Source organism: Myotis brandtii, unplaced genomic scaffold (genome assembly GCF_000412655.1).
Source record: "Myotis brandtii unplaced genomic scaffold, ASM41265v1 scaffold847, whole genome shotgun sequence".
Lineage (NCBI taxonomy): Eukaryota > Metazoa > Chordata > Mammalia > Chiroptera > Vespertilionidae > Myotis > Myotis brandtii.
Window position 1 is genome coordinate 656,023 of NW_005371441.1, and position 24,619 is coordinate 680,641.

At 40.2% G+C, this 24,619-nt stretch overlaps 1 protein-coding gene across 1 annotated transcript in view; it reads left to right on the forward strand.

Annotated features, from left to right (window-relative positions):
- UST (uronyl-2-sulfotransferase) overlaps positions 1-24,619 on the forward strand; it is a 280,713-nt gene that overhangs the window by 210,912 nt on the left and 45,182 nt on the right. The window contains exons 6-7 of the mRNA XM_005884691.2: positions 16,653-16,750; positions 18,204-18,361. Of these exons, the coding sequence (XP_005884753.1) occupies positions 16,653-16,750; positions 18,204-18,361 (256 nt within the window). The remainder of the gene's footprint in view (positions 1-16,652; positions 16,751-18,203; positions 18,362-24,619) is intronic.

The following is a 24,619-nucleotide window of genomic DNA, read 5'->3' on the forward strand; positions in this document are numbered from 1 at the left end:
CCTAGTTCATGCCATCTGTTTAAAAACAGCAATGCCCACAACTGAAGGCCATCTTCCTGCTAGTGTCTTTCTCTGAAAGACAAGCAGGGGTGCTTCCCTGATCTCTAACCTGAAGGTATAGACCAGTGATGGCGAACCTATGACACGCGTGTCAGAGGTGACATGCAAACTCATTTTTTTGGTTGATTTTTCTTTGTTAAATGGCATTTAAATATATAAAGTAAATATCAAAAATATAAGTCTTTGTTTTACTATGGTTGCAAATATCAAAAAATTTCTATATGTGACACGGCACCAGAGTTAAGTTAGGGTTTTTCAAAATGCTGAGACGCCGAGCTCAAAAGGTTCGCCATCACTGGTATAGACCTACAAGGTGACCATGCTGCCCACACTCCCTGCCTCCTCCAGCCACACCCCAGTTTACTCCACTTTGTCATTTCATCTCAGCCTCTTTCCATTTCCAAAGCCACTCTTCAAAGGAGACTCCTGCCTCTTCTCAAAGATGCAATTCCTTTTCTTCTCATCCCCACTGCCCTGGGCATCACATCATTCACTGGTAATTCACTGGCCCACTGGGCTGCAGCTCAGAGCCTTGCACTCTCCCACCCACATTCCAACACTCCTTTCCTACCCAAGAGTGAGACAAACAATGAACTTCACAGCTGCCTCTGCTCCTTCTGGAATGGCCCTTCCCGGAAATGTGGGAACCTCATCACTCCTGCACCAGCCAATAAAAATGAGATAATAGATGTTCAGAAGCTTGGAAAAGACAAAGAAACACAATCTGTGGTGCTTTTGTTGTTATCATCGGAGGCCTCTAGACCTCTGAAGAAGCTGTTTCTGGCTTTGTAGAAATTCATTGACTTCTGTAAGTCAATAAGTAACTTTGGTTAAAAGTTTTAAAAGTTCAAAAGGATTTGAGATGGTGACAGAGGGGAGATGTGAGGGTGAAATGTTGCAGTCAGAACTTTCAGGGCCTTCCTCTACGAAAGTCTCTAACCCACAACACAAATCCAAGTCCTCAGTCTCTTACTTTTTACCAACTGCATTAGCATTTTATCTATATTTACAGACTGATTTGATAGAAAGTTGGGGCATTAAGGGAAAAAGGTGATAATGGTCAATGGATAAGTTCCAGGAGAGCCTAGAAAAGGTGGCCTTTGAGACTGCTACTAAAATAAAGGGAAAACAAAAATGGCCTTTAACCTTCTTCAGATGACCTGAAAATCACTTGGGTTGCACTAATGGAAGCATTTGTTCTACCTACAGCGAAAGGAGATAGCGTGTGTCCCCAATCTGTCAGGTGTCTTTCCAGGTCAGCAGATAATTCATTAAATTAAGGCAGCCACAGTCAATCTCCCAAAACGGGGCTCTATAAAACTGAGACACTGCAGCCCAACCAGGGCCATCACCCATTCTCATTTGAGGGGTGGCGGGGCTATCTGATCTCATGTCTCTTCCTCCAATACAAGAGTTAATAAGAAGTTGCCAGTTCATATGGCAAGTGACAAACTTTCCTGAGCTCCTGGGTAATCAGATGAGCTTGACTTTATTAATCCATTGCTCCCCATTTATAATGTACACGGAAGAACATCGAAGTCAATGAAAATCCAATTATAGAAATATTGGCCTCTTTTAGGAGAAATCTCATATTTAAATATTTTTTAAAAATAAGTATGTAGGGTAAGAAAGTTCAAAGACTTTTGCTTCCTTTGTTCTTCTTAATATTTTATTTGAAGCTTGGCATGACAACCAGGATAGCACACAGTAGGAAAAATAGGCCTTCATATAAAAAATATTGGAAAGGGCTATACACCAAATTATTTTTCTTCTTTTATTATATTTTCTATATTACATAATTACATATTTCTATTATGTTTTCTAATATATTCTGTATCTCTTTTTAAATATTTATAGCTGTGTGGCAGATTTATGTCTGCTTTTTATTTTCCCCTTTTTGCTTAACTATACACACTCTAATAAACATGAGTTGATTTAGCAATAAAAATATTTGAGAAGAAAGACTAAGTTTGATACCTGTGAAATCTTCCTTGCTTTTGAATTTGAATAGTTAAGCAAATCAATGTATTAAAATTGAGAAACCAAAGAAAACATTCACTGATGGTTTAACTGGATGGTAGGTTTCTATTTAGCTATTTAGCCTCTTTCACATGACACTAGGGTATTTTCATGGATAAAATTATAATCCTAGATAGTCAGACTTTCAGATTCCTATTTTCTGTCTTAGTCCAAGAAGCTCTACTTTAAAGATTTTGCAGGAAATTCTGGCTCAGGGTTCAGTCTTTTCCTGTGGAAGCAAGTAGGGAATAATAGTAGACACTGACCACGTCCCAGACCCTCAGGGATCAGTGCTGAAAGGCTATCAGTTGATTGAGGGGTTCTTTTAAAACAGCAACTTCCTTCTAAAACAATTTGGATTAAATAATGAGACTAGCTGCACACTACACTATTTATAAAAGATGTAAATATTGGAAATCCACAGCACTGTTCTATTAGGAGTCTGACCTAGAAGTGGAAAGAGAGAGGTAGGCTCAGTGAGCCCTGGAAACTGATGGTACTTCCTCATTCACTTGAGGAACACTGGCTGGGCCTCTGCTCCGGGCCAGGCACTCTTCAAAGCCTGGAACAGCAGTGAACAAGACCAAGTCCCACCTTTCTCGGAGCCGGTATTCTAGCTAAGTGAAGCAGATAGTAAACAAACAATCAGACAAATAATGTATAGTATGTCAGGTGGTGATAATGGTCAATGGATAAGTTCCAGGAGAGCCTATAAACCCCAAAAGAGGGGAGGGGGGAAACACATCATTATTTTTACCAGCTCATCATTTTCTTTATTTTTGAATGTAGGCAACAAGTGACAGCAATATTAACAGTACCTAAAATGTCACCAAAGAATTCATAGATATTTTATATTAGTTACTATTACTGGAGATATCTCAAAATAAACATTCACACTACCATAATACTTGGTAGACATTAGACCCATTGAGAAACCTTATTTAATATATTAAACAAGCACATATATCACCACAAGTTTTTAGTATTTTGATAAATAATGCAATATATTGTTTTCCTTTTTAATCCTAAATATTTTATTTCATACACTTAAGCACATTGATTTTCTCTGAGAAGTGGCTCTTCACACCAAACTGCCAAGAGGTCAGAAGGGCTTTCTGCAAACTTCTCATATCTATTTATAGAGTTTTAAAAGATATGTACTCAAGAGTTGAGACTTAATACAATCAATAATTTTTGCTACTCTCTCAAGGACATTCTTAAGTAAAATGTTTTTTATTGCAAATGTGTGTGGTGGTGAAGAATACAGGGCCTAGTCTGGTTTGGTCCAGTATCTTGAATCACATTAATGAAAGTCATTTTACCACCAGTTTTGTACCATCAGCACAATAGTTGACACCATCAAAAGGTAATAATCCTTAATATTACTATTAAGGAAATAGTTTCAATCCTGTGACCCCAGAAAGGGTCTCAGAGTCCCACAGGGACCTGTGGACCACACTTCGAGAACCACTATGCTGGATGAAGTGGCAAGCTCAGGAATTCTTTTAGGCACTTGAACCACCTACGGACTATATTTACATAAAAATTTTCTTGGTGGCTGTAGTTTGCTGTCCAACTCTTTGAAATAGTAGTTTTACCCAAGTTTTAAGGGAGGATTTTAAAAATATCAATAAAAAATAATCTTATGTTGACATTTTCTTTTTGATGGCCCAAAAGAGCACAACACTAAAGACAGGTCCGGAAATTCATTTTATAGTAGAGACATGTGGTTCCTGCTCAAGAAAAAAATAAAACATATCTGCCTGGCTGGTGTAGCTCAGTGGTTGAGCATTAACCCATGATTCGATTCCTGGTCAGGGCACATGGTTCGATTCCTGGTCAGGGCACATGCCCGGGTTGTTGGCTTGATCCTAGTAGGGGATGTTCAGAATGCAGCCTATCAATGATTCTCTCTCATCATTGATGTTTCCATTCCCTTGTTTTTAAATCAATAAAAACATATTTAAACAAAAAGAAATCCAATACAAAGGGGGTCTTTACCTCTTTCATTCATGAACCCCATTAGCATCTAGTGAAACCTTTAAATGACTTCTCAGAATAATGCTTTAAATGCATAAAATAAAATCCTTAGGCTTACAAAGAAACCAAATTATATTGAATTATAGTCATAGTCTCAGACCCTTTGGCGGGGGGGCTTTCTGTACTCCAGGTTGGTAACCACCTGCATCCCCCAAACTCTGGTGGCAAAAATACCTAGAGTTCACATTTATTCTGTAATGCATTTATTTCCAGGTCAATTAATATGTTAAATCCCAAATTTTGACTGTCAATACAATAGATCTCTAGAACAACCAAGTCCAGGGCCAGAATATGGAATAAGAAGAATGAGTGTCTCCTGTGTCTTCTCTAAGACTGAATGGCACATGTCTCCTGCTGAATACAGACTTTTTGGAAAGGTGAATGCCTCTAAATTGGAGGTAGAAAGACTTGGGCACCTCTACCAGATGGTCTAAGACTTTCAAGAATTCTCCAGTCCAGCCAGTGTGGTTCAGTGGTTGAGTGCCGACCTATGAACCTGGAGGTCAGGGCACATGCCTGGGTTGCCAGCTTGATCTCCAGTAGGGGGCATGCAGGAGGCAGCTGATCAGTGATTCTCTTTCATCATTGATGTTTCTCTCTCTCTCTCCCTCTCCCTTCCTCTCTGAAATCAATAAAAATACGTTTTTTAATAAAGAATTCTCCACGGAGACATGAAAATTTTCGTTACTTGTTTTGGTGGAGGTCAGGGCACATGCCCGGGTTGCCAGCTTGATCCCCAGTAGGGGGCATGCAGGAGGCAGCTGATCAGTGATTCTCTTTCATCATTGATGTTTCTCTCTCTCTCTCCCTCTCCCTTCCTCTCTGAAATCAATAAAAATACGTTTTTTAATAAAGAATTCTCCACGGAGACATGAAAATTTTCGTTACTTGTTTTGGAAAAAGTATTGTTTTCTATCAATTATAGTGATAGAAAACAATGAAGTGGGTCTTCACACCAAACTGCCAAGAGGTCAGAAGGGCTTTCTGCAAACTTCCCATCTTTTTCTCAGCTTTCAAACCAGCAATCTTAGGCTTATTATAATTTGAGAAACGATTTAGTCCTTAGTGCTAAAAGTTAACAAGCAAAAATTTTCAGTGAAGTGGTTACCTAAAGGAGCTGGTTTTGCTCAGTGGATAGAGCATCGGCCTGCAGACTGAAGGGTCCTGGGTTTGATTCTGGTCAAGGGCACATGCCCAGGTTTTGGACTCGATCCCTAATAGCGGGCATGCAGGAGGCAGCCGATCAATGATTTTCTCTCATCATTGATGTTTCTCTCTCTCTCTCCCTCTCTCTTCCTCTCTGAAATCAGTTATATATATATATTTTTTAAAATATGGCTTCTTTAAAGAAAGAAAAAAGCGAGAGAGAGAGTGAAACCAATAACAACCCCATAGTGAGAGTTATGACTTCTTTAAAGAAAAAAAAAAGAGAGAGTGAAACCAATAACAACCCCATAGTGAGAGTTTCCATTCTCCTGGCGAAAGGTTTGTGAACTACTGAAAAACAACTTTTTTTGATCATAGAAGAGAATGCTGGTGCTGAGAATGGAAACGCCAGTAACCCACAAATCATCGAATTTAGTCTTGGAATTAATAAAAAGTACACCAGCATCGTGATCTTCCCTGATTGTGTTTTTCTTGGGCTAATATTGAAATGAATTCTCATTCTTTGACTTGAGGGTGGAGAAGTAAGTGGTGATTTGAAAATATCCCAAAGTAGGAAGCCAACCTGGGATTTGAAATTTGCCACAAATAATTTGCCAGGTGGATATTCATCACTTCGTTAGTCAAGGATTTCATTGTGGGCTTTTTGGGCCTCGTGAGTTTTCTCATGAAGGAAACCATGCTCCCTCTGAGCCACAGCTCTCCTTCCTGTCCCCACCAGCAGGATGTTTTCCTGCAGGGGTGAGTTGAACCATCAAGCCCTTGCATTGCCATGACCATTGTATCCAATGGGGCTGAATCCTTCAGAGCCCTTAATCAACATGTTCAAAATCCAAACCACCTAATCACTCCTGCAGTTCTCTTGGTAGTTTATGAAGCTTTTTCAAGTATATTTTCTTTAATTACTGCAGTCATCCCGTGAAAGAGGTATTACTATCCTTATTTTATAGGTGAGGAAATTAATGCTCAAAATGGTGAAGTACCTTGCTCATCACAATCCAACAGGTTAATAAGAGACCAAGACTCAAACCCAGGTCATCTGATGCCAGTTCCAGTGTTTTCTTCTCTGTCCCACAGTTACCTCTTATATGATCCAGCCTCATTACAAATCCCACTTGTTCTTTATCTGCCAACATTTTTCTTGTCAGACACATAGGACAGCAAATAATGTATTTCTTCAGGGGCTACCCAAATTTGAAATGGCTGTGTCTAAAGACAGTGGGGCACGAACTGAAAAATTGTGGGTCATATATTTGACCTGCAGACATGTTATGTTTCACAATTTTTTAAATTATATTTTATTTTTATTGTTAACATTATTATAGATGTCCCCCATCCCCCCCCACCTTTGTTCAACTCCACCCAGATCCCACCCTCCCCTCCCTCTGGCCCTCACCACACTGTTGTCTGTGTCTATGGGCTAAGCACATATGTTCTTTGGCTATTCTCTTCACTTCACCCTGTCCCCCTCACCCTCCTCCCCTCTAACATCTGTTAGGCTGTATCATATATCCATGTTTCTGGTTCTATTTTGTTCATCAGTTTATTTTGTTCATTAGATTCTACATATAAGTGAGATCATATGGTATTTGTCTTTCTCTTATTTTGCTTAGCATAATAATCTCTAGATCTATCCATGCTGTCACAGAAGTTAGCTGCATAGTATTCCATGGTGTAAATGTACCGCAGCTTTTTTATCTACTCATCTACTGATGGGCACTTGGGCTGTTTCCAGATCTTAGCTATCATACACAACACTGCTATGAACATAGGGGTGCATATATTCTTTCTGATTGGTGTTTTGGGGTTCTTAGGATATATTCCCAGAAGTGGGATTGCTGGGTCAGAAGGCAATTCCATTTTTAATTTTTGGAGGAAACTCCATACTGTTTTCCACAGTGGTTACACCAATTTGCATTCCATACCAGCAGTGCACAAGGGTTCCCTTTTCTCTACATCCGCACCAGTACTTGTTTGTTGGTTTATTGATGGTAGCCATTCTGACAGGTGTGAGGTGATATTTCATTATGGTTTTAATTTGTATTTCTCTGATGATTAGTGACACTGAGTATCTTTTCATAATGTCTATTGGCCATCTGTATGTCCTCTTTGGAAAAGTGTCTATTCAGGCCTTTTGCCCATTTTTTAAATTGGATTATTTGTCTTCCTGGTGTTGAATTGTATAAGTTCTTTGTATATTTTGGAAATTAACCCCTTGTCAGATATATCATCGGTGCTGGCATAAAAACAGTCATATAGATCAATGGAAAAGAACAGAGAGCCTAGAAATCAACCCACACCTCTATGGTCAATTAATATTTGTCAAAGGAGGAAAGAACATACAGTAGAGTAAAGACAGTCTATTCAATAAGTGGTGCTAGGAAAATTGGACAGGTACATGCAAAAAAATGAAACTAGACCACCAACTTACACCATACATAAGAATAAACTCAAAATGGGTAAAACACTTAAATGTAAGTCATGAAACCATAAAAATCCTAGAAGATATAGGCAGTAAAATCTCAGATGTCTCACTCACAATTTTTGTTTTGTTTTGGTACTAACATTTACAAATTCAGAGATTTCACACGAAACTCCACATTTCCAGCTTCTCTTGAAAATGGGGCAACCCTGGCACACATTCCGGTGGCAGTGGTTGCCTTTAGCTGAGTAGCACCGGCCCGGAGACAGGAAATGTGCTTTCCAGTTTGCTCCAGGCTTCTCCACTCAGGCAGTGTATGCGGCACAGGGCCCCATTCATGCACTCAGGTTCCCTGACAGGCTCTGTGGGCGGTGGTGCTGGCTACCTCTGCTCTTGAACGTGAACTCCTGGGGAACCAGTCAGGGACCAGATAACACAGTGCCCAGCATGCATTGGGAGCCCAGTAAAAGCAGGGTTGAAGAACTACTCCAGAACTTGTTACTTTTATTGATTGTTACCCCTTGAGGTTGACAGTGTTTATACTGATCATTACAAAGAATTGGTTCTAACCCCCTAACTTAGTATAGTTGATGCGGCTTAATAAATTGTTCATGGAGAGAGAGAGAGAGAGAGAGAGAGAGAAATAGCCTCCCTCCCAAATATGTTTGATTCATTTTTCACCAGATTCTTTCACATGTGTGTCTAAATGATAAACAGATTTATACACCCAGTCTTTGGAATTGACCTCTTCATTATTGGTGTGACACTCATCCATTTTAAATTGAGTTTATAAAATATTTGCTTTTCTTTGCCTTTCATTCTCAATTTTATAGATTCAAAAGACAGATGATCTGGGAAACTTTTAATAGTTCCTTATTTCAATAAATACTATACTTATATATGTGGAAAGTTTTATAGTGATTTGAATGTTTTTATTATTTATAGAGACTTGGTCTGATCGTGGGCAGCTGATAAATTTTAAAAAGGGAGAGAACATGAGTAAGAGAAAGGAAAAGGTAATAAAAGAAAAACTATTATAATACAACCCTTAAAGGATAGGAATTTGGTTTTATGTTGGTTGTACCCTTAAACACAGATGTACATAATGAAAATATGAGAGAACAGCCTATTAGGAAGCTCTGAGAGAGATCTCAGTAATCAGCATAATAAAGGGCTTGATTTTGTAGGGTCCCATCCCACCCCCCCTTGCATTCTATGTTGTTGTATTTCATTCTAGAGCAGAAAGAATCCAAGAAGCAGAGCCAATGACAAGGTCAGAAATGAGGACTCTAGACCAACTTCAGCTAGAACATTATAAAAGTGAAAGTCTAAGGCTTCATAGGGACCTCCTACCCCCTGGAAAAAAGTCTAAGAAGCCTTAAAGCAATGAAAGATCAAATTTGAATGAATGAACAAATGAACTACATTAAAAAAAGGCCCAGGTAAAAAAGAAGGCAGAAAAAAGTTGAGGCATGTGTGGGAACACAACTAGACTCAGAGTTTCTTGAATTTTTTGGTCTGCTTTTTACTATACATTATGGAAAATTTCAAATATCCATAAAAGAGAGAACGATCCGGTAAATCTCCATCACCAAGACAAGTCTTAGTCAGTTTAAGAAACTGAAATTCCCAGTGAACCTAAAATAATTATTCTGACTATTTAGTTTCAACTTCTCTTTATTAAATCTATTGTGAATCCCTTATGACTTTCTGAGTTGGGAATATGAAGCCGCAGAGAAAAGAGGCTTTGAGCCTAAACAAATCCACAAACATGCTGTTTATACCCTGGATAACCAGAAGCTGAAAGTGTGACTTTTGTGGTTTACTTTGGCCTCTTAAGCCAAAACAATTAGACTATTGGACTTGAAAGAAAGGAAAAGGAACTCTGAACCTCTTCAGCTGTGAAGGCAAAATCATCAAAATTCTTTGAGACTAAGCAGTTTCTGTGGCTTTTAGAAACTTGTGTGGCCCAAAGGGGTCATAAATAATTTTTATGGTATAATACCCTTAAAGGAAATACTTGGTTTCCCAGGAATTCTTGCCATTCTTACGCGCACAAAGGTTCGCGCTGGTTGAGAAGATCTGTTTGAGCCTGGTTTTTTTTTGGCTCAGTCCTGCCTCCAGGAAACACTAGACAGTGTTGAGATCCAGCCTACCTCCTGGGATTCCTTTAGCTGGTGAAATGAACAGCTTCGAGGTAATGATTCATTTCTTTCTCCTTCATAATTCAGCTTTTAAGTAAAATCTCCACTGGTCCTTCTGATCTCTGGTCTAACTTATACCATCATCTTTTCCTTCTAGTGTCACCTAGAGAGCAGTCAGAAGTCAAAATGCATTTCCATGGTTATATTAAGATTTAGAATGGTCAGTTGTAGACCCCATAGGATCCACTGGCAATTCATTCAAGTGATACCACCTTGCCACATCCACAGAAAGCCCATAGAATGGTCCATTTTCTATGTGACTAGATAGGAAGGAAAGGGGGTGGGCCTCTCCATAAACCTGACCCTCTTATTTTAAAGGTACAGTCAGCATCTCAGTATTACTCATATTATAAGGACAATCATCCTATGGGCTTATGCTTCCAAATATTGTCAGCATAGCCCCCTCTGCAAAGGCTGCTGCCATCTCTGCATCGGGCTGAATGCACCAGGCCGAAGAGGCCTAGTCTCAGGAGGCTATTCTGTGCCTGGTCAACCAAGACAGCGCTCTCTGGGCTCACAGCAGAGCTGCTAGTGGCAGAGGTCCAGCCACATGGTGTTTTCTGGGCCTAGAATCCCCAAATCCCAAAGTCATTTATCCTCTAAGTGGAGCCCACATCTGGAATGCACCTTTGCTAGCAGGCAGTAGTTTATAGGTCGTTTAATGACATTTCCGTTGTGCAGATGTCTGCTAAAATTAAGTATCCGTAATGATATATTTTTATCTACACTATCATTTAAGTGCTTTTTGAATAAAATTTATCAGTTCTTGCATCTCTGATTTTGCTCTGCTGGTGAATTTTTTATAATGTTGTTTACTGCAAAACAGTACCGTCTTCTGAAAGCTTTTATCCAATTCCCATGGTGATGTGCTAGACATTGGCAAAGTGCAGTTCAAATGAAAATTTCATCATCTTCAAAGGCTACTTTTATGAGCTATCAGAGAGCACCTGCCTGACCCTGGGTGGGTACCATAAAACAGAGAGGACGCATGAAGCTTTTCTTGCAGAAGTTGAGAGTCTGTGTAATACACACGAAGAATATGCAAAGCAAAGATTATGCCATTTTTGTATTCACGGCGTACTTCAAATACTGAAACTTTTGGCAACATACTTGAAGCGATGAACAGATTCAAAACAACACCAATATAATAAAGTCACTACTACAATATATTAATGTCTTGCAAGGTTTGTAAGAATTCTTAGGAATCACACTTTTTAAAAAAAAATTTGTTTTATTGCTTAAAGTATTACAAAGAGTATTACATATGTCTCCCTCCCCCCGCCTGACATTCCCCCGGCCTCCCCTACCCCCCAGTGTCTTATGTCCATTGGTTATGCTTATATGTTTAAGCCAGACATCAAAAGTGTGATTCCTCCAAGAGATCAACTGAAGGAATCACACTTTTGACGTCTGGCTTAACCTGTGCATTGGCCCTATGCTCTCTGACATACTCGTGAAGCAGAAATGATCAATTTTAACAAGCATATGACCTTGCTTTGCACAGACTTGACATTACCTGGAGCTTCTTTCCTTCAACTTAGCAAGGTGCATTACGTATACCCGTTATCCACACCTCTGCACTTGGTATTTCTTCCGATAGACCTTCCTGTAGGAAAAAAGCATCAAGAACCCACACAGGACCACATTAACATGGGGTAGTGATTTCACATAGCAATGATAGATAAAATATTAAACCAGGAAATACAAAGGATTTACCAGGTTAAAAAATAAGAAGAGCATCCCCATGCCTGGAGCAGTACCAGGATGATGCGCAGTGGAAAAGTCGCAGGCCAGCTGGGTTCTGGCTCAGGATTGGGCAATGGCAGCCAGGCTCCTGCGAGGCAAAGGGACTAAAAGTGCTCTCTGTCGATGTGGAAGCCAGAACCAGGCTCAGTGCCTTAAGGGCCAAGCAAAGGACGCTGAACAAAACAATCTCTGACCTCTCAGTGGAAAATATGGCTTTATCAGAGTCTGTGGACCTAGAGAGTCTGGAAAGCCACAGCCTCAAGTAGGAAGTGAATGAGATTCTTGCTGCTTGGTAACCAGATCTGTAATAGTCTCATTGTTCCCACAGGGTAAGAACTACAAATAAGAACTGGTTCTGCACTTAATGCCAGGAGTCCAGATGGTAGTAACCACAAAACCACTAGGGAAGAACAGAAGGAGAGGGAGAGAAGGAGGGAGGGAGGGAGGGAGGGAGGGAGGTGAAAGAAATCTGCTATCAGCCTAATTATGGTTCCTTCATTGGTCATCTCCTTTTCTTCCTTTCCCTTGGTATCCTGAAGTTTCACTTGAAAGTACTTGGGTATAAATTTAACTTTGTTTATTTTGTTCAGTACTCATAGCACACTTTTAGCCTAACAAATCACATACTGTTTTTAGAATATTCACTTAAATATTTCTTCCTTACCAGTTCACCGTTCTCTTTTTCAGGAACTCCTACTGACTGTTGGAACTTCACAATCTCTTTTTCCATATCCCTTTGCTGCTCTATCTCTCTACCTATCATCTATCTAATCTCTCTAAATTACATTTTTGGTCAGTTCTTCATGACTACTTTCTAATTCACAAATTTTCTCTTTAAATCTATTTATTTCTTAAATTTTTATTTTGATGCCCATATTTTTCATTTTTAAGATTTATAATTAATTCTTTTTTAATATCCTCATGTTCTTGTTTCATGTTTTTATTTCATAATTTCGTGTCCTTTTTTTTGAAAGGAAGTTATTCATTCTTTTATCTTTTCAACATCCTAGACATACTTATTTTAAAGTCTTTGTCAGGTTGTTCCTTAAAGCCATCTGGAATGAATTAATGTTCCAACAGTAGATTTTGCTGCCTATCTTTCTTGGTATTAGATTTTATTTTTTATGTGCTTACAATGTTTGGCCTGTAGGCTGATTTTGAGTAGAAGATTCATTCTCACTCTCATATTTTAATATAAGGCAAAAACATTAATAAAAACAGAAACCGCATACAAATAAAGGGAACCAGCTACCAAGAAGATATTTTATATAAATGTTAGTAAGATTGCATATTATAAACTACAAATAAAGGAAGATAGGTGCAATTATTTGTCAGATACTTGGGACCTAGTGCTTACCATGAGACCTTGTATATAGTAGATGCCTCAATTCATAATATAATTAAAGAAACTTGGCTTTGGTTTGTTGAAGACTTCAGATTGAATTGTTTGAACATAATGAGCAACCAATTTTGAGCTACCCAAATTAAGAATCTCTAAAATGAAATTACACTAGATCATATTTTGGCATCACAGATGTAAACTATGCAAGAAAATTCTAGTCACAAATTTAAAATTAGAATCCCAGGTAAAAGTTCTATCTTGTATTTTATTTCTAACCAATAGCATTAAAGAAATGACCCTACTTGACCTCTTTTTCCTCACTATTCCTTCAACTAATCACTGAATACAGTCCTCATAATTGATGATTGTATAAAATATATGCCCCAAACTTTTTGTCAAGATAGACTCTCATAAAATGTCCCATTTGTATAAAATTTAGTGTATCCAAATGGTTTCTTAAGTAACTTCCACTGGAGCTAACCTCCGCTTACAGACAGACATTCTTTGTGCTAATGTTCCAGACATCACATGTAGAAGGAAGGAACATGATGATTAGCCAAAAAAACTATAATTATGAGACCTAGTGACTGATAATGTATTCCACTTTTACCTTTGCTAATGTTTTCACAAAACTGGGCTGGGCTCAGTGTTTTTACGCTAGAATCTGTAGACATTTATCCACCTAATAAAATAACCACACAATCTGGCGAAATTCTGCATACTTGGCAGCCCTTCCCACCCCAAAGCCTGGAACAGCATTGGCCCAGCAGGTGTGGCTTTCAGAAAGGCCAGAGAGCTAAATTTGGGAAACCTGCCCAGCACCCCACCGGTGGGGGGGAGGGCGGAGGGGCAGAGCAGTGCGCCTTCCTGAAAGCCATGTTGGTATGATACCCCAGCTTTTTAGCAGCCCAAAGAGCTTTATTCATTCACAACAGATAATGAAAACTACAGTAACTGAGAAATTGACACTAGAGACCAAAATTACAATAAATTGAATTTCTTCTTAATAAGAGATGCCATGTATTTTTAAAGATTTTTTTGACATTTAGAATATACATCCTACACAGCATTTGGCACTATTGAACACATGAGAAACCTACTCTTCCCCTTTTAACCAAAGTAGCCCCCTTTTTTCTTAAAGGGTAAGGTAGAGAGAAGAGAAGAACTCTCAACAATCTGAACCCTAGGAAGGAGAAAAGGAAAACTGTTTTCTTAAATATATTTTTTTTCATAAGATGCTCTTTAACTGCAGGATCCAGTTAGAGAGACCAGACTTCCTGGGCCCTATGGGCCCTACAGTCAGAATCAGCTGCATATATAGAACACTCTCTGGATAAATACTAAGAGAACTTGAATATAAAAAGGTGATTGTAAAACAACACAGCATAGCGAAGCCTTATGCCAAAGATAAAACCATTAACACCAAGGGAAACTGAAGGGGGGAGGGGGACCGGACGCTGCCTGTCAGAGCAGAACCCTGTAAGAGCAGCTGTGTAGACACTTGTCCCATTCAGTTTCCCAGGACGCTGAAAGGTCACTCGCTGATGGTCGGGGTTCCAGTAAGAATGGACTGTGTGAGTGGCCAGGAGCACTTTCCTGCTACCCCTCGTCCTTGAGTGGCTAAGCTTGAGGCAGACAAATGTGTGGATCTTTACAGCTTCCACTTGATCTTACACCTGAGTCATCTTTTATTTATGTCCTCCTATGGCACAGAATAGTTGTGGCCAACACCATTCATCAGCCTAATGGGCTCAATTGGAAAGCTCTCAAATCCCCTGGGACATGCCTTGTTCTAAGAAAAGAATTGTTAACGGAGCTTCTTAAACTAGGAATTTGTGTCTTCCCATAAATTGACCTTGTGAGGTTATTTGTGGATCCCAATAGGGAACTGGTCTCCTTAGGCCCCTGCAGCTCCTCAGCCCTCCCCACCCCCACCTCAGCCAGAGGATGTCCTCTGCCAGCTCCTGCCAGCTCTAAGCCACACAATGAGGCATTCAATAGGAACCATACTTTGAATTTTGAATTTTGATCTCTTCCCGGGCTAGTGATACACCATATATGATACTCTCTTGTGATTCTGGGCAGTGGCAGTGAGATGACTTTGCCCAACTACAGCTAATGTAAGTCTCTGAGCATATGTAAGGTAAGCAGCCCAAGCAATGGTGCTTGCAGGTTCGGTGTATTGCATGCATCTTTTAAAGATTTTTTATTGATTTTTAGAGAGAAGGAGGGAGAGAGAGAGAAGCATCAATGAGAGAGAAACATCCATTGGTTGCCTCCTGCATGGTCCCCACTAGGGTTTAAGCCTGCAACCCAGGCATATGCACTGACCAGGAATCAAACTGGCGCCCTCTTCTTGGTGCATGGGTCAATGCTCAACCGCTGAGCCACATCAGCTGGGCTGCATGCATTTCGACTTACGATATTTTCAACTTACTATGGGTTTATCAGGACATCAGTGGAGAAGCAGTTGTATGTTCCTGTCTGCGAACTGTGCTCCTCTGCTTTCCACGGTAGACTCAAATGCTTCGAGTATGTTTCTTGCTGGATCTGTTTGTTCCAGTGAATTTGTTAGTGTAATTGTGGCATTTAATGAATCAATATATAAACCAAAGAAGCGTGAGGGGGGAAAAGGAGATTATTGTAAAAAAAAGTTTAATTTATATTTTTCTTATTTCCAACTTAAATAAAAAATTGGTAATGACCACCTACCCCCATCATATCAGATATAGTGGCTTCAAATGACTGATAAACTCCCATCAACCACATGACCATATTTGTGAGTTACATCCTTTCTTAGTTTTTCTTGACAGTATTGTCTATGGAAAAACATCCATAGCTGTTGGTGTGTTTGTAAATTGGGTTATCTTTTCTCCTTAGATTTAACCTAAGAACCAGTGTCTGATCTAAGTATCAGTGTAATCTGCCTTGATAGAAGTTGTTGTGTAGCCCTTCTATTCACTCCTTTAAGCCATGGTAAACTCTTGTAATGCTCACAGACACATATTTAATTAACCTCATGGAAGAGAAATAGAAAATCTGGTCATCATAATTGTTGCCCTTGAAAGTGAGACAATGTGTGTATACAAACATCCTGTCACTTTCTAACATAATATAACATTAGAAGTTATTTACAGCCACCCCAAGGTGGACAGACCCTTTATGTGACTATTGGAGGACGTAATAATGATTTTTGGATGTATGGATACACAGGGAAAGACATTTCTATGGGGCTGCTGTACAGGGATCTCTGATTAATGAATTAAGAATTAAGTCATGCTGAATTCATCCCACAAATATGTGTTAAGTGTCAACTGTATACCTACCAGTTGGCTGGTAACTGCTGGGGCCACAATAAGCCACAAAGGCTAGATGCTTGTGACAGAGCTAAGACTTCCGGCCTATGGGAAATGCGGAGATGCCGTTTCCTCACCAGAACCACACTCTCTGAAAGGCTCTGACCAGGTGTGCACCTGACCAGTGGGACAGGATGGTGTGAGGGGAAAGAAAGCATTCTCATGAAATTTACGAGTTCTCAACATCTTACTGGTAGTCTTGCTCAAGTAATTATGCATCAATTTTTCTTACAGTGTGTGGCGTTTGACAAGGCACTTGCCAAGGCTACAGAATCTCACTGCGGTGTTTTCTCTTCTAGGATATCAATGAGTGTATTCTCGAAAACTATCCCGAGTGTTCCAACCCCAGGCTATTTTACATTATCCCGTACTTCTGTGGACAGCATCCCAGATGCAGGTAAAGACGAAAGCTCATGGCATGCTCATGGGGAGAACAGGGGCACAATCTCTTGTCTCTCAACCTCCTGGAATTCAGTTAATATGGACTGTTAATCTTTGAAGATCTCATTTGAGACTCTGAATGTCCTGCAAATAAAAAAAAATTAACCAGTTCTGACAGAGGCCTTGGGACAACCCCACTGAAATGCCAACCATAGTGTTTTTTTAGACTGTGTGTTAAGCAGCTGTTGCTACGGAGCCACGAGATAGTAAGGACCAGTGGTGAGCACCAGCCTGCTCCTCCACAGTGACTGCACCCCATCCACAGCTGTCCTGGCCTGTGTGGCATGTCTAATTGGGTCTGAAACATTGGATGCTCACACCCATAATTTGATGGTATCTCTCATGAGACATACTTGGTAGAAAGAGAGGGAAGTGCTTTCTAGTGATTTCCCTCTTTAGAGGGGGACTTACTCAGATCTAAGGGCCCACGTCCTGCATCAGCATTCCCAGGGTACTTGTTAGAAATCCTTATCTCATCAGTCTCTGGGTCTGGAGCAGGCCTTTGTAACCATCTCAAAGGTGATTCTGTTCTAGTTACAGTTGCAATTTATTGTGCTGGACAAATGTGCAGCCTGGAGAAGAAATAGTAGTGACAATGAATACCATCTTTGCTTGATGGAAAATAAACCCTATTATCAGGAGCAGCACTTTTCCCCAGAGAGACATGAATTAGAAGGTCACTGTGTTCCTGAAGAGATCAGGGGCAGAGAGCTGGTTCCAAGTCACAGCTCATTCACTGTACTTGTTGCTGCCACACGATTACTACTTCATTGTTATGTGTATTGCTGTGGTGTTGAGTTGACCATAACACAAAAGTTTGTTCATGGTCAGAATTCCTGGGCTAGAAGTGTCAGTGTTCTATGAGATCTGCTCTATAAATGAGATTGGGGGGGGAGGGGTCCTCCTATAATTTCAAAAAACAGTCTTAAACTTTTTTTAAAAAAAATAAGATGATTAGCAGACATGACCCGACCCCTATTCTGAGTCCTACAGAAATACTATGTCAATGAATTTCACATTTCAACACTTCTATCTTTATCTCATTGCTTCTGTTTGGTCCTCATAATAAAAAGCTATTCAAATCACTCCTTGGTCAATGTTTATTAGGGCTAGGACCTAACTCCATGTGCCTGTAGCCTTCTTCCAACAAAGTTCAAGGCCCTGAGCTAGGTGTTACACACTGGTGAGAGGGTTAGCAGTGAGAAGGTGTTGGGGGCAAGGGCAAGGGTGCCGGCCGGAAGGAGCAGGGCAAGCTGCTGGAGGTGCCTACATCAGGGCTGGTCCTTGAAGAAATGGGATGTGGACTTATGCACATGAGGGCGGTGGGTGAAGCGATACACTTTCAGCATGTTGTTGCTGCATCTCAAAAATGAATCTCTGATTTAAAAATCATTGTTCTGTCCATAAAGGGAGCCTGGTGAGTGGGCCCTGGAAAGAGCAAAACTGAACGTGAATGAAAACTTCCTGCTTGTGGGGATCCTCGAAGAGCTGGAAGATGTGCTGCTGTTACTGGAAAGATTTTTACCTCATTACTTCAAGGGTGTGCTCAGTATCTACAAAGACCCAGGTAACTGTAAGCACGTGCTTCCCTGTTTCTAGCGTTAGTCACCTTGAAAAGGACTCTGGAAATACAGGAGTGAAGTCATCTCTTTTGTTAAGGAAGGGAAGTCCCCCTGGCTCACAAAGCAAGGTTAGAGCCATCAGATACGAATGCCCAAACCTTGAGCCTCAGGTCCAAACATAAAGTTGCCATGTTTTAAAGGCTGATGGTTCCATTTTTCCTGCCTTTGGAATGTGAAATTGGCACTGTGTCCATCAGCCTTGTTGCTGATGAGCATGTTGCTGGGGTGAACTAATGCATAGGTTTTGCATGTCTGGGGTCCATTGATGGAAACGTGAAGCGGTGAAGGAACCATCGTGCAATGAAGTATCTCTGGCTCTATTTCCAGTTGACAAAAGCACTCTGGCGAACAAAATCCTGGCAAATAGAATAGATAGAGAGCAAATTGAAAATACAGTTATGATTTTATCCTGGTGAGTGCAGGGGTTTCCAAATAGAAGCAAGAAAGAGGATGCAGCAAAGCAATTACCAAGGTTGCCCGCAGTATCACGATAAATACAATTACTTTCAGAAATCCATTCCTTTTGTCATTATTATTTTATCCTGAGAGGAAAGACAAATGAGATTGTGTGTTTCCTTCCTATTCTCCTAAGCCTTGCATATTTATTCACTCATCTGTTTATTGTTTCATTCTGTCATCTGAAATGGGAGGCAGCCTTCTGCCTTGGAGAAGTGAGGAGCAGCCAAAAGGCTCTTCAAATAGAGCCCGCTGCCTCAAATTCCACAGCCAGGCAGCGGCCTCACACCACACCTGGGTCCTTGGCAGGTACCCATGCCCAAGTAAACTGGTCTTTGCCTGGAGGAGCCCTGGATTCTGTTCCATAAGGTGCCCTCCCACCCCCGGTGTTGCACTGGAGGAAGATGGCTGGGGATGCCACCTCAGTCTCCCAGCTCTCTCATCTAGAGATAAATCCCCATGTACCTAGAGGCAGGGACATGACCGACAACCTCAAGGTGTGCCTGCCTGTGTCTCCTCAGCAGGAATGTGGTTTGAAAAACCAGATGCATAATAAACCCTAAATAGTCGGTTTGGGAAACTAGGTCTTCCTTTGCCCTTTTAACAATTTAAAGAATTTAAGGAATTTAAAGAAACCCGATGTGATCAGTTTTTAGTTCCATAAGACAAGAGAAGCTCTGGTCTTTATGCAAAGTGGGATCTTATCCTAAATGAGACTCCTTTGATGAAAAGGTTTACATTATTCTTTGTTATTTTACCTCTTTGGCTTGATCTTGTATGGCACAAGAGCATGCATGTTGCACGTGTGTGTGTGTGTGTGTGTGTGTGTGTGTGTGTATGAAACATAGTACGAGATAAAAGACTGACTGAATCCTGGAGACACCTAGTTGTCAAATAAGATGAATACAGCCTTGTCCCAGCATCTGGGAAGAGTATCAGTGAGCCCAGGCCACATGTCATCCATCCTGGGATCGGGAACCGACACTAACTCAGATCCCAGATGCCAAGCTCAGCACATCGCAGGTCAACATCGAGGGTGTGGGCCTGAGGACTTAGATGAGGACATTTTTATCTTTGTTCTTCTTAAACACAGATACACCACAAACAAAAGGCTTACCCCAAAGAGCCCACTTAACTGCTGTTATCAGGTTATATCATCTTGACTTCCCAACTGTTTGATTCATTTAAATGCACGACTTCTCAGAAACTATGGGCCTTGGTCCCATGACTGTAGGCACGTTAATTAAAGTAGAACGTATTTCTGAAAATTGAATTACCGTTAGTTTGTTTGCCTTCAGCCACAATCTTTCCACCTATAAATTAAAGACTTTTCCCCCTTTGAGTTTGGGATAGCAAGATACTAATACTCTGAGGCTTCCTCCGAGAGAGAATAAGAGACATCTGGTCCCCTGTGTAGTGGATGAGAGGTTTCTATAAACCCAGGGCCAGCACACACCCAGTTGACACAGTCCAGCTGTACTAGTGGTTAAAATAGTGGAACACATCTATACTGCCTTCTGCGCCGCCCTCAGGTGCACCTGCCCCCCACCCCAACAATGAAGTAATGAGAGGGTCTTCAGGACTCTGGCCTGAATTTAGTTCCTGAATTCTGGTTGTTACATATTTTGAATGTCACCTCAGAATCATTCTTCAGCTGCCATATGTCATATACATAACAAATGAACCTCTGAATGATTCTTCAGTAATTTTCAGTTTCCTGATCTGTTGGCATCTTCTTGAGAGATTTTTCTATGATGGCATTGAGGGCCAAGCAGCTCCATAGTTGCTATGTTTCAAGGACTCTCCACGTCCCCGAGGCAGGGACAGGAGATGACATGCCCTCCTGGCCAGCTTCGCAATATGTTTTAGTTCTGCAAAGACGAACCACCTGCATTGTTTTCTCATGGCCACACACCAGAGAGTTGGTGTCAAATCAGTTAAAAGAAGGGCCACAGTGAGGCCTTGGTGCATTTTTAGTCTAAAACCACAGATTTTGGCACACTCGAATCATTGCTCTTGCCCTTCATAAAAGAATTTTTATAACTGAGTAGCCTAGGGAACAAAGGGAAGAAAAACCAAAAGGTAAGACATTGAGGAACCTCATGACCTTTAAATCCTTGTAGATGACCTGCCCGTGGAGTTGGACTAAGATGCAAACACTCCCCCAGTCGTTCTTCTTTAGTGTATTTCCTGTTACTTAAAAAAAATGCAGGTGTGCTCTGATTTTTACTAATCCCCTTCCAACAACACGAAAAAATATTTATACCAGTCCCGTTGCTAAGAAAAAACATAAATAGCAATGACTATTTGGGAGCTGGTGAAAAAAGTAATGTGTGTCATTCAAATGGGTTGTCACTTATTCCAGATTAGAATGATTTTCATTAATTCTTTCCAATCAGTATGACTTGTTCCAATACCCGCTCTTTAAAGAAATTAATAACTTCTCCTTTAAATAGCAGCTTGCCTGTTTGCCTTCCCCTCTTTATTTCTTGTAGGCAGGTATGCTGACAAGTCAATTTGTTTCCTACCAAACATATGTATTTGAGAAACTTAATTTTTAGAAGATGTTTGTTAGAGTTATTTTATATTAAAGTTGCATTTTGTGGAGACCTGGTTAGTGTATCTCAGAAGTTTATGATAGTAAGTACTCAAGGTGAAATGAAAGTGAAAGTTTTAGCATGAGGGTAACAAGAGAATACACTCGGGTGTTCTTACCATCCAGGGGAAGTTGCTGATATTGCTGCAAGTGTCTTGAGCAAGTGTTCAGTGAACTCGACCCCACCAGGGTATCAGTCTGAATTAGGGAGAACTGAGGCCCAAACAGATTTACAGGCTAAGAGCGATACAGTCTCATTTCTAATTGATTAAGCTTGATTACATTTGCTCATGGCTTACCCTTTAAAAATGAGAAACTGAAGCCAGCCCGAAGAATTTGAGAGACTGACCCATAGTCAACCACCAAATTGTGAAAGAGGCAGAACTCATATTTCTGAGCCATGAGTGTTAACGAGTTCATGTATATTTTTCCTCTTTAGATCTTAAAAACTGGCACACTGTGAGCTATCAATATTTTTCTTAGTCATAATTTCCTTTGGAGCTAAAATCACAGTAGTGTTAAAGGCCAAAATAAATAAACAAATTGAAGACAGAGCGTATGTGAATATTTGTGATAGGATCAGTCATTATGTAAACGTCCCTCATAGAAATCTTTGACTTGGCAAATAACTGAGCTGTTCTAGTTCAATATTGCCACCTAGCATCCAGACATGGAACTCTGTAACCTAATATTAACCCATTACTTTCCATTTGTAGCATTACATTAATATTCATTCTCAGACCATTTTCATTACAAATGTAAATATTGGAGCCACAGTAGGGACTTACTAGACTTTTGTGAGCTACCCTGAAAATCTGGCCACCAACTATTACAGAGGAAAAATGTGTAATTGCAAACAAATGACTAATTTTGACCATTTAAGTTCATTCATAGAGTGGATGTTTTGTTTTTAAAATATTTTTACTTAAATATGTTTATAAATAATGATGATAGAGTACAAATTTAAATATTATCCTTTTACTCAGCATGAATGATACTTAGACCTCCCAACAGGAGTATAATAATGTACTCTCTGAATTAATTTGCTTTGCAGTATTTAAATCTGAAGACATTGACAGAAAATAATAGCAAATATGTCAAAGAGAAATTTTAATATAGTATTCTATAGGAAAAATACAGGTTTTCAACTATCAATAAAAATCTTAATAAGTTAAAAAAAACACTATGTGATTAAATCTTGGCCTGTGTATCATAAAGAACAGTCCTTCTTTAAAAAAACAGCAGTGAGTTGGGAATTAGAAGAGACTTCTAGTCCTCTTTCTGCTACGGGTTCTGCCCATATGAACCTGGCAAGCGTAGCTTTGGGTGGATGATCTCTAAGGTTTGTATTATTATAACACTAAAGTGTCACATAGGATGTTTTAAGGTTGCTTTTCTACCTTTCGTTCTTAGCACAATTATAGGGTGCTCGCCCCCACTCGAAAAAAACAAAAACAAACACCACACAATTTTGAACATTCCCCATTGCCTTACTTAGTAATTTCCAGGTTTAGTTATGGAGACTATCGCCACCTAGAGGACATGACGGAATCCTGGCTAGAGAGTTATTCCTTCAGAATCCGTTTCTCCCTGTAACAAGTGGTCAAGACAGGGATCCCAATTCAAAATCTCTGGTCACATTGTCCAGCCCTTTCTCTGCATACCTTATGCATTTTTTTCAAGAAGACAGGATATTTGTCAATAATACATAATGATTAGAGCACAGACTCTCAAGTCCACAGCCTAGGTGCTACAGCTGTTCCTCCACTCAGCACCTGTATATCAGAGGCAAGCTAGAAGCCTTATAAGCCTGTTTCCCCACGTGTATAATATACATAAACAATACTGTCTACTTCACAGGGTTGTTGGGAGATGTATCTGACCAAATCTATGTGAACCCCTTAGCCCAGAACTTAGCATATGACAAGGATTCAATAATTATCTATTGGCTTGCCAGTCTCATCAAGGGAGAGAGATGGGGCCTGTGTCTGTGAGAAATAGGACATCAGGCTCTCTTTCTAAATTGTACATTTGAGAAAGGAGAGAGAGAGAGAGAGAGAGAGAGAGGGAGAGAGAGAAGCTTGACTTATTTCACCAGTGACAGCTGACCTATGACTATGAAATTGCATGCCTTTAGGAAACAGTATTTCTGACTTAAGGATTTCTGTTTAAGGGAAGGGGACAACTATTTTCTGGCCAATCCCTTGTTCCTCAGACAATCATGGGGAATAAGTTGAATGGGACTATTACTACAGTGACACTCTCAGGGACTTGAAAAGCACACATCATCTAGCCACTGTTTTGTTTTTTGTTGTTGTTTTTGTTTTTAATCATCTGTTTTTATGCCTGAACTTTTACCAGAAATATCAGGGAGTTAAGATTTCAACATTTAATGTTGAGATGCGATTGGGCCAGTTACCATTAGCTTGTGCTGAGTGTTGAAGTTTTCAGACTGCTATGTATCATGTAGGATAGGTGTCCAAAGATTTTAAGGAGTTTTTATTTTAAATAAGATTCAGTTCTTTCAAAAAAAAAACTTCAGTTCGTATTCCATGTGCACAATTGCGTCCCTCAGAACGCTGTTAATGAATTAAACTGTACAGCAGGGGGCGATGTCTCTCCATTTTCTCAAGAAAGTGCCTGTGGTTTCCTAATAGTTTGTTGCATCTGTAGACTGGAGTTTGCTAGTACATAAGGCTTGAACACAGATGTACAGTTAGGCTCAATTTGGGGCCTAAAAATGGGATCCTGAATATCAAAGGATTCCAAGTACAATTGATTGCAGTGGTTTAAAGTGTGTTATATGAGAGTTAATTTTGGGGGGTGGAAGGGATAGAGTTTTACAATGAAATAAGTTTCTGTGGGTTAAAAGAATATACAGTAGTTTCCCTTTATCCATAGAGTATATCTTCAAGACCCCCCAGTGAATGCCTTAAACAGTAGCTAGTACAAACTATATATATATATACTAGAGGCCCGGTGCACGAAATTCGTGCACTGGGGGATGGGGTTCCCTCAGCCAAGCCTGCCCCTCAGTCCGGGAGCCCCCAGTGGATGTCCTACTGATGGCCACAGTCTGGCAGCAGAGGCTCAGTGCAGCCGTCCCCGTGTGTGTGTGTGTGTGTGTGTGTGTGTGTGTGTGTGTGTGTGT